Genomic DNA, 11130 nt, shown 5'->3' on the forward strand with positions numbered 1-11130 from the left:
GCCTCCATGCTCTCCTTTACCATGTTGAAAAGCAACCTATCTTTTTAAACAACACTGGCAGGTCTATATGTTCAAAGTCTGAAATGTTAACATCTTATATACATTTTGTATATCAAGATTTTAAGTAGTACAAAAAAATAGGAACACATCATTTTATAAAACAGGTTCCAAACAGCACAGTCCAATTTCTATGTCATTTGTAGATCAACAGTATTATTGATGTTTTATAGCCTGATTGCTGCTCATTTTACCCCTGCTGGAGTACATGCACAACATACTTATATTGTATAGAAAACTGAACTAGTCTAGAAACAAATATTTTCTTTTTTTGCAAATTCGAATTAGTGTTGCATCGATAATTCTGCTTATTTTCATGTGGATTAATGCATTCCAGTTAGTTTACTTGCCTTTCGTCCACAGTATAACCAAATCCTTTTGAGTAGCCTCACTTAATGTGTAGTCTTGGCCCTGGAATGAAGGAAACTGTAGTGAGGGAAAGCTTCTAAATGTGTTTGTTTGAGTCTGACAAGAGTCTACATCATTGATTTTTCAATCATTTTAGCGTTTTCAAGTCAGGGGACCAAAATAATAGTTGGGTCTAAGCCAATAGGATTCACCGCCTTTAAACATATAAAAAAATGTCTGGACCAAACAGCACATAAATATCCCTGACCCATCAGATACCTCAATAACCACACCTAGACATTTACATTATGCATTACAACAACATCATGCATTATTTTTCTGTGTCATTTAAACCTAGATTCAGATTCGTCACACAAATATACACATTTTTCCTACAAACAAATTGTATTTTAAAAATGTGATGGTAGACTTTCTATGAAACATAAAGCTTTATATACGTCAGGATATTAGATGGGGTGGGGGGTGGGGGAGAAACAAAATGTTTGAATAAAAATGGTGATTACAAATGAAGTCAGAATTTGGATAAAATTTAAATTGCAATAGAAATTTTAAAGGTACTTGTAGAGTTTGGCATGCATGAGTTGGAATGCATTGCTTTGGGAATTGATGCCCCACATGATAGGAGTTTATATAGGTGCAAGTGGTTGTTGTCGTTGAATATTCCAATATGTTGGATGGAAAGCAATAAAATGTAAGCTGAATTGTCGACTGTTTAGGTTTGTGGCACAAACCAAGCTCGAGTTTGTATGTTTTAGCAATTACACTGTAACGTTTGTTAACGGACTCTGTCCATAAATATTTGTGGGCTGCCATGAATTGTGTTCAAAAATGTCTGTTTTTATTCAATCGTAATTGTGTAATTCAAAAATATTTGTTCAATCTTACTGTCAGGATTACTGTCGGTCGTGGTGAAATTAAAAGCTGCGTACTTTGGAAAATTTCTGATGTCACCAAATAGCAAGTCCACATCACTGTGTAAAGGTTATTCTGCACCCCTCTCTGGCACAGCAATGTACAGTACTGTACTTCACACAAGTGTACACGGGCACCGAATAAATACATCTTCTGAGCAAGTCCTTTGCTGCGATGAAGTTTCATTTCTAAATGACTAAAGCGAATACTTTACATAACATTAAGGAAACATGTCACGTCAGTTTCCTAAGCTAAGATTTATTTTTCATTTGACTGCAATCGTGTTACAAAGCGCCGTGCAGCAGAGAAATTGTACGAGGAGAAGAACAACAACAACAACTTGCATTTTTATAGTGCCCTTCATGCAAGGTAGTGTTCCAGAATGCTTGGAACACAGTAATGCAAGGGAAGACTTGGTGTTTAGAAGAAAGAATGTGCAGTGTTAGAGGGAAAAGTAATAAAAAGAATTTTCAATTGTTTGAAACTGAATGACTGGACTGAAAATGAAATATAAAACATAAGGATTATTTATGAATTTATTCATTCCGTTTCATTCACATCCCTCGACTTGGTCAACATAATTCGGCCCAAAATCCGAAGATTCAGAATGCAACAGTAAAGCTATGCTGTCCTGGTCTGGTTATTTTGAATAATTCATGACACAATACATTGCTTGTTTGATTAATGACCACTCAATTATTTACCTTGTAATGCAGTCCTGCAGCAAAATCAACTCTGTTCTATTTTTCAACAGTTCAATATTAGGGAAGAATTAGACCTAAATAAACAAATATGTATATAATATATACACAAGACATGCCAGATAGGTTCTGTATTTCCAGCTATAGGATGGAGTAATCCTTCATGAAAGATAGATAGATAGATGATTAAGAGTAGAATAAACTAATTGAAACATGAGAATTGACTAGACTTGACCGAACATGTTCGCCTGACGATTACTGTCTTGGTTTGGCTGTCTTCCTCCTACCCTCCCAATAAATCATTCCGTGAAAAGCTTTGTAGTTCAGTTTCTCACTTGTGAATAAGAGTGTGTTCCATTTATTTTCGAACACCTCCCACCCCCATTGCTGTGATTTTTGTTTTCTGTGTATCATGACAATTTAATGAGATTGTATTTCACTTTTACGTTAACAAAACAAAATTTAAGATTAACAATGGTGGCCGAGACATTGCAGATGAGAGCAGTGGAGCTGATCCTGGTGTTAAAGGGATGAAGGAGTAGATGAGATCGAGCTCTTCAACCTAAAAGAAAGGGGTCTCGGAGCGCTTAACAGTGGCGAAGCCCAATGCCGAGCCGGGGGGGGGAAGGTGACTGTAGGCACGGTCAAAGAGGGAGGTCTTCAAGCATGATGTGAAAATGGGGAGAGGGGGGCAAGGCGGAGGGCTTGAGGGAGAGAGTTCCACAGCTTCAGGACATAACTAATTCGAGGTGTGAAAGGGACAGTTAAATGGTTCCTTCATTTTAACCGTGTTTGCAATCTCTCCATTTGTGATTTTAAACTTGTACGTATATCTATACAGGGAAAATGTCCAAAATTCATAAAAGTGTGTTGTTGTCTGTGTGTCCAGGAAAGGCCTGAATATACTATAAAATCATTGACATTGATATCACTGTGGCACACCACCAGAGAAACAAGAACTCATAACATAACTATTAAGTGCTATTATTGATTACATAGCAAACAATTTCCCTTGCCAAGCCCACAGTTGTCAAAATCAACTGCAATGTTCCCACAGTCATGTTGTCTGAAATTGACATAGAGTGCTCAGACCTTGGTGGTACGTACGCATGTCCGTCCTATCAGTTATGGTACCACGTGAGACATTCAGTCACTGACTCTTTGAAGAGGGATATTTACAATTATTTCAAATAACTGTTCATTAGTTCAGCTGACATAATAGCAAACAATAATGTTCCATATTAACACATGAACTTCAATGAGAACCATTTGCCTGTGCCAACTAGCCTCACCGCCCATACACTACATTACCTAGGTCGATACTGTGATATCAAAGCTTGATTGAATAAAAGTTTTATAATTTATAGTTTCCCCTCTTCCTGGGAAAAATAAAATGCACTCACATCCCTTTCCCTTGTGGTTTTCCGCCCTCACCTTCGCGCCTCCTCTTAACAACCCAGTTTAAATGAATGGCTTTATTTATTCACGCTGCGTGTGTGTAAAAATGATTTGAATCCCCCACGTTTCAACGCTTGGTGCTTTAAGCTCAAGTTCTTAAGCTGCAGCACAGCCAAGAGAGCACGAACGGTTAAGGCTTTTGGCTGGTTTGAAAGCGATATAAAACGTTCAAACGCTGAGTGGTGTCCAGCCACGGACAGATCTGAAGACGGTGTAAATCAGGCAACACGACTAACACAATGGATCAAGTTTTAAGAGGCGATAAAATGAGAATCAAGAATTTCTGACTCATGCGTTTTTCTAAAAAAAGACATATTCTTTAGCCCAATAACTGTAACGATGGGTGGGCGTAATAAATCAGCCAACTCCTTGAACCAAGCAATAAATGACAACACCTTATGGGAGTTTTCACTCTTTTTTCACAAATATGATTTCACAAGCTCCCCCCCCCCCCCCCCACCCCCACAAACCCCAACCCCAAACCCCCCAATTCTTTCTTGCAAAGAACACACAATTTAACGCAGAGAGATCTGATAATCATTGCACAATTTGGATTGAATCCTCACTGAATGAATACCAAAAGCAGAGAGAGTGGGGGGAATGGGAAGAAAGAAAGAGGAGGAGGAGAAGAAAGAGAGGACGGGGTGGGGGGGGGGAATGTTTCCGTATCCGGGGCAAGTATTGGGGGGTGTGGGGGGGGGGGGGAGTAACGTTTAAAAACTGCGAGAGAGAGAGAAGAGGAGGAGGGAGTGGAATGAAGTTTTGTGTTAAAAAAACTTTTATGGGCGAGTCAGTAAGGGAGTCCCCCCCACCCAAACCAGCCCCCCCCACCCAAACCAGCCCCCCCCACCCACCCCTCACCCAAACCAGCCCCCCCACCCAAACCCACCCCCCCCACTCAACCACCCCCCCTCACCCAAACCAGCCCCCCATCCAAACCCACCCACCCCCACCCAAACCAGCCCCCCCACCCAAACCAGCCCCCCCACCCAAACCAGCCCCCCCCCACCCAACCAGCCCCCCCCCCACCACCCCCCCCCCACCCAACCCCCCCCCACCCAAACCCCCCCCACCCAACCCCCCCCCACCCAAACCCGCCCCCCCCCAAACCCGCCCCCCCACCCAACCCGCCCCCCCACCCAAACCAGCCCCCCCACCCAAACCAGCCCCCCCCCACCCAACCAGCCCCCCCCCCACCCAAACCAGCCCCCCCCCACCCAAACCCCCCCCACCCAAACCCCCCCCCACCCAAACCCCCCCCCCCACCAGCCCCCCCACCCAAACCCCCCCCCCACCCAAACCCCCCCACCCAAACCAGCCCCCCCCCACCCAAACCAGCCCCCCCCACCCACCCTCACCCAAACCAGCCCCCCCACCCAAACCCACCCCCCACCCAAACCAGCCCCCCCCACCCACCCTCACCCAAACCAGCCCCCCCACCCAAACCAGCCCCCCCACACACCAAAAATAAACACCAATAGCTCCACTGTGCTTTGCACTGCACTGATCTGAACGAATGTTTCGACAGATATCTCTGATACAAAACCGATCAACAAACGATCGATTGGGGATAATGACAATTGTAAATCATATGGCGACTAAATGGCTACACTGTGTCTGTCCCCTGAGCCTCAATGGATACCTTTCAGAAACATATCCCGCTTTTAAAAAGGGGGGCGGGGGTGTTTGTGGGTGTGTGTGTGTGTGTGGGGGGGGTGTTTGTGTGTGTGTGGGGGGGGGTGTGTGAGGGGGGCGGTGATAATGAGAAGGCGGGAGGGGGTTGGGGGGGGTGGGGGGGAGGGGGTGGTGGGGGGGGGGAGGGGGTGGTATTTGCAGGTCTGTGGCTCGTTGCATCCAACAAGATTAATATTGCAACCAAATAATAATAAAATAACACAGGTGTGGGGGGGGGACTGGGCTGAGCCACTCCGACTCCGGCCGCTTAGAGATCTCTCTCTTTCTTTCTCTCTCTCTCCTCTTCCCTCTCTCCCCCTCTCTGTCTCTCTCTCCTCCTCTCCCTCCCTCCCTCTCCCTCTGCGAAGAACACCAACGTGCGGTACGTGCTGTAAACACTGCCCACCAGCTCCGGCCCAGGGAGTCATGTGCGACTGATGGGCGGAGAGATTCCCCCCTTATTAACGCACTCGAATGCCCCTTTAATCGCATGGGGGGGGGAGGGGGAGAGAGAGAGGGGGGGGAGAGGGGGAGAGAGAGGGGGGGGAGGGGAGGGGGAGAGAGGGGGAGGGGAGAAAGAGAGGGGGGAGGGGAGGGGGAGAGAGGGGGAGGGGGAGAGAGAGGGGGGGGGGGAGGGGGGAGAGAGAGAGAGGGGGGAGGGGAAGGGGAGAGAGAGAGGGGGAGGGGAGGGGGAGAGAGAGAGGGGGGGGGAGAGGGGGGGAGGGAGAGAGGGAGGGGAGAGGGGGAGAGAAAGAGAGAGGGGGAGAGGGGGAGAGAAAGAGAGGGGGGGAGAGGGAGAGGGGGGAGAGAAAGAGAGGGGGAGACGAGAGAGGGGGGAGAGAGAGAGAGGGGGGAGAGGGGGAGACGAGAGAGGGGGGGGAGAGGAGAGAGGAGGGGGAGAGGAGGAGGGGGTGTGGATTCACGTGCACACAGACTTGACTTGTTGCACACAACTTTGCACACTCGACCCTCGATGGGTATACCCCCCACACACACACACACCCCCTCCCCACCCCACCCCGAGGAGAAGGCAACGGCTCATCCTCACGAGCGGACGCGCTGAGTCAGTAAGTAAAGAGCGGAGTGTGAGAGTGAGAGTGTGAAACACAGAGCGAATACGAACCGAGAGCAGAAACACAGAGAGAGAGAGAGAGAGAGAGAGACAATACCGACCGCCAATCACACGGACGAGGCGTCACTCCCCCAATCCAATCGCCGCGAGAGGGGTTTATTGTTGTTGTTGTTGTTTATTTAATATTAACACTAATAATAATAATAATAATCCTCGCATTTGATATAGCGCTTTTCACGTCGGGAGGACGTCCCAAAGCGCTTCACAGAACACACTGTAAAGTGAATTGACTGTATATTTGTGGGCGAACGCGGCAGCCAATTGCGCACAACTGGAACTGTTAGAGAGACACACAGACAGACAGACAGACAGACAGAGAGGTTATTATTTATTTATTTATTGTTGTTGTTGTTGTTGGATTCAAATCCTCCAGACTTTGTAAAGGGGGCATTTTAAACCGTCCGCCCCCCCCCCCCCTCCTCCTCTTGACAAAAGCAAATAAAGAAATACATGGAGTGGGGGTCTGGGTGTGGGGGTCTGTGTGTGGGGCTGTGTGTGTGTGGGGCTGTGTGTGTGTGGGGCTGTGTCTGTGTGTGGGGCTGTGTCTGTGTGGGGGGGGGGGTGTGGGGGGTACTCTTTGCAGAATGGTTGATTTGCAAATTTGAGAGGCTCGTTATTTTTTATTTAAGGGGGGGAGGGATAGATGGGGGGGAGGGATAGATGGGGGGAGGGATAGATGGGGGGAGGGATAGATGGGGGGGAGGGATAGATGGGGGGGAGGATAGATGGGGGGGGGGAGGGATAGATGGGGGGAGGGATAGATGGGGGGGGTACAAAAAAACACCCTCGGTGTCCACCACACAGATAATTTCTCGGGTTGTGTGGCACTCTCTTGACTGTCCCACCCGCCGAGAGCTCGTGTGTGTGTGTATACAGGACTCCGCCTACGACCTACTGCTCCAGAGCGCTTCCAACACACACTCCCCCCCCACACCCTCTCTCCCCCTTATCTCACCCTCCCTGCCCCTGTCTCCCCCTCCCTCCCCCTCCCTCCCTCCCTGTGGCTGTGTGGAGCCGGTTTCTGGGGGTAGCAAGAAGTGGGGAGGGGGGCAAAGAAGGAAGGGGAAAAGGAAGGAGGGAGAAGGGGAAAAGAAGGGGAGGGGGGAATGGGAGGGGAGGGAATGGGGAGGGGAATGGGGAGGGAATGGGAGGGAGGGGGGAGAGGGGGGGGAATGGGAGGGGAGGGAATGGGAGGGGAGAATGGGGGGGAATGGGGAAATGGGGGAATGGGAGGGAGAGGGGGATGGGGGGAGGGGGATGGGGGAGGGGAGGGTGAAGGGGAGGGGAATGGGGAGAGGGGGGAGAGAAGGAACACAAAAAGGCCACTTGCAATTGACGCGCAGTTACACAGCTGCTCCCCCGCCGCCGCCGCTGAGTGACAGCCGGTCTCGGCCAATCGGGGCCGCCCGCCGCCACGGCGTGGAATGTTTACAGCGGGCGCCGGCCAATGGGAGGAGAGGGGAGGCGGGGCCTGAGGGGGCGGGGGCGGGGCCGAGCCGGCGGGAGGGGGCGGGGCCGGGGGAGGGGGCGGGGTCAGAACGCCGTGTAACAAAACAGTCGGCGACAACAGGGACCGAGAGGGTCGGACCACCGCCGCCTCCCGCCCGCCCCGCGCCTCCCGAGCCGCAGCACACGGTGGGGGGGCAGGCAGGCAGGCAGGGCCTCAGCTCAGCCACTACCCACCCCCCCCCCTCCCACCACCCCCCCCCCCACACACACACCAACACCACCCTCCCCCCCCCCCCCCCCACACACTCCCCCCCACACTCCCCTCCTGACCATGAGCTGCAAACGCTTCCCCAAGAAGTACAGGGTGGGCGGCAGTAAGGTTTGCGCGCCAAGTCCGGGCGGGGAGGCCAGAGGGTGCGGGGGGCAGGTCTGCAGACACCCCCCGGGGGGGGGCAGCGGCTCGTACCCGGGCCCCGGGCCGGCGAGAGAGGGTCCCGAGCCCGACCGCGTCTGTGTCGATGCCAAAGCCCTGGGGGGGAAACCCAGACACAGCCATAAGGTATTCTTACGTTGTTTATTTTTATTTCTATCTTCCCCCCCTCTCTCTCTCTCTCTCTCTCTCCCCCCTCCCTCTCTTTTTCCCTCTCTTTCCCTCTCTCTTTCCCCCCCCCTTCTTTCCCCCCTCTCTCTCTCTCTTCCCCCCTTCTCTTTCCCTCTCTCTCCCTCTTTCCCCCCCTCTCTCTCCCCCCCCTCTCTTTTCCCCCTCTCTCTCTCTCTTTTCCCCCTCTCTTTCCCCCTCTCTCTCTCTCTCTCCTCTCTCTCTTTTCCCCCTCTCTTTTCCCCCTCTCTCTCTCTCTCTCTTTTCCCCCTCTCTCCCTCTCTCTCTCTCTCCTGCACAGTGCACTGATGGAAATTGTAGGTTTTTTTTTTGCCTTTTTTTTATATTTCATATAGAAAAAAAACATCTATTATATATATATATATATCTGTATATCTGTATATCCATATCAGCTGGAAATATAGTAACTAAGATGGCGCCTGGAGTGCACCTTCAAAGTTTTTAGAGAGAGAGAGAGAGAGAGTTGTATAAAAAGAAAGCAAAGGGATCAGTACTATTAAATGCCCAGTTCCTAGTGAGACAAAATTGGGGGTGGTGGGGGATGGGGGGGTTTGGGGGCATTATTTCTCCCCCCCCCACACCCTCCCCCATAACGACTGCCAGCACTCTTCAAAAGAGCCGAAGAACTTATGCGAGGGTCGGCGAGCAACTTTTTTTTTCTTGCTGCGGTGTGTGTGTGTGTGTGTGTAAAAAAAAGAAAAGAAAGAAAGAAGGGGGGAAAAAAAACCACACACACACACACAGCCCCCGTGTGACTTCGGCCGCCGCCGAGTCACGTAACGTCCAGTTTTTCCGACTCCGGCGTCAAGTCTTCCTTCTCGGCCGCTCGTCTTGTCCGAAAAGCACTTTTTTTTCCCCCCCCTTTTTCTTCGCGGCGCTCGAAAAGGCGGGTTCTTGTTTTATTCTGCGGCTGTGTTTCGAGCCGAGAGCAAGAGAGAGAGCGAGTTGGGTCCAGCATTTGCTTTTCCAAACAGCCCGCGCTTGCGATCCTTGAGGGAGGGGAGAACGCTTTGTAATGCGTTGTGGTCGGGAACCGCTTTACCATCGTCGCGTTGTTGTTGTTGTTGTTTTCATGACCATCTTTGTCGAACCATCTCTTGGGGGGTGTGGGGGGAGGGCCTGCGAGTTGAGAGCCGGTTGCATTCATAACTCCCGAGCTGGTGGTTCATGTTTTTTTTTTTGTTTTTTTTTAGATGCTGTTCAACTGCAGAGGCAGCGAATCGGTGTCAACGTTTCAAGATCGAGAGAGAAGCGACATCCACTGGAGAGTCTCGGAGCCTCGCGCCTCGACGGCCAAGAAGCCAGAAGACCGGTATCTGGAAAACAAATGTAACAGGAACCGCGAGGTGGACAAGGAGCCTGCGGCCCGCCCCCTTGGCTTGGGCTCGGATCAGAAACGCCTCCTGGCTTCGGCAAACATCGATGTTCCTCGCCAGAGGTAGGTGGTTGTTTTTTCCCCCCCCCACCCCACCCCACCACCCCCCTTTGCTCCGGTTTTGGGAGAGCTGCATTGCGTTGGGACACCCGGGAACGGATGGTCACACTTCAGAGTCGGAGCAGCAACAACAACAACAACAACAACAAGATTCCATTTATAAAGCGCCTTTCACGTCAGGAGGACGTCCCAACTATTGGTACACCACAGCCAAAACAACAACAGATGGCATTGACGTACAGTAAAACCTCACAGGAGTGGCGTCCCTTGGGACCGTACATTTTAATGTGACTTATCCACATTAAGTCGGGGTCGTGCGAAACGTGCAGATGTTGTAGGAAATTCAACGGGACTTTAGGCCGATGCGTGTACAGCTTAGGCGATGGTACGATTTAGATAGATCAGACTTTACTGTAGTGAAACTCCCTGACTGTCCAGTGCCTTGGGACGTCCTCCTGACGTGAAATGTGACTTTGTATTGTAGTGCCCTTCATGTGGGATAACATCTTCTTGCTGTGCTTTCATGTGATTGGGGTTGGACACGTGTTGTGGGAGGGGGAGGTGGTCGTGGTACGTTTTGGCAGTTTTGGAATTCGACTTCTGGTTTTTTTTTATTGAACCGATATCAGTTTCGCCAAACTTCGGGAGTGCTTTTGCAGTCAAAAAAAAAAAATGCCCTGCTGCTCGCTGAGCTGGGGAATCACTGGCGTTCATTGACAATCCGTAGAACAAACATTTTACATGTCTGAGGTTCACACTGGTGAAATTTGCAAGGCACCGCCGCTTAGACTGCCAGACGTCTGCAATTGCATTTGTGTTTATATTTTGACAATTGTATCGTTTGTTACCCCCTAATGTTGTAGAAAGATTGACAACAGGGTGGTTTTATTGACACACACGTGTGTGTGTGTGTGTATATATATGTGTGTGTGTGTATATATATGTGTGTGTGTGTATATATGTGTGTGTGTGTTATATATGTGTGTGTGTGTATATATATGTGTGTGTGTGTATGTATATGTGTGTGTGTATATATGTGTGTGTGTGTATATATGTGTGTGTGTGTATATATGTGTGTGTGTGTGTATATATATGTGTGTGTGTGTATATATATGTGTGTGTGTGTATATATGTGTGTGTGTGTGTATATATATGTGTGTGTGTGTATATATATGTGTGTGTGTGTATATATATGTGTGTGTGTGTATATATATGTGTGTGTGTGTATATATATGTGTGTGTGTGTGTATATATGTGTGTGTGTGTGTGTGTATATATGTGTGTGTGTGTATATATATATATGTGTGTGTGTATGTGTGTGTGT

General features: G+C 49.5%; 1 protein-coding gene across 2 annotated transcripts in view; it reads left to right on the forward strand.

The window, feature by feature from the left end:
• The first annotated feature begins 6074 nt into the window (after nt 1-6074).
• The window catches only part of LOC103190339 (zinc finger protein 704), a 43905-nt gene continuing 38849 nt past the window's right edge, over nt 6075-11130 (forward strand). Inside the window, exons 1-2 of one of the 2 annotated variants that reach the window (XM_042341978.1) lie at nt 6075-6238; nt 9565-9809. In XM_042341978.1, coding sequence (XP_042197912.1) covers nt 9565-9809 — 245 coding nt within the window. In that variant the 5' untranslated portion in view covers nt 6075-6238. Of the gene's footprint in view, nt 6239-8073; nt 8312-9564; nt 9810-11130 lie in introns of those variants that run through there. The other variant, XM_042341976.1, reaches the window with a different exon arrangement.

Source organism: Callorhinchus milii, unplaced genomic scaffold (assembly GCF_018977255.1).
Source record: "Callorhinchus milii isolate IMCB2004 unplaced genomic scaffold, IMCB_Cmil_1.0 Scaffold18, whole genome shotgun sequence".
NCBI classification, from domain to species: domain Eukaryota; kingdom Metazoa; phylum Chordata; class Chondrichthyes; order Chimaeriformes; family Callorhinchidae; genus Callorhinchus; species Callorhinchus milii.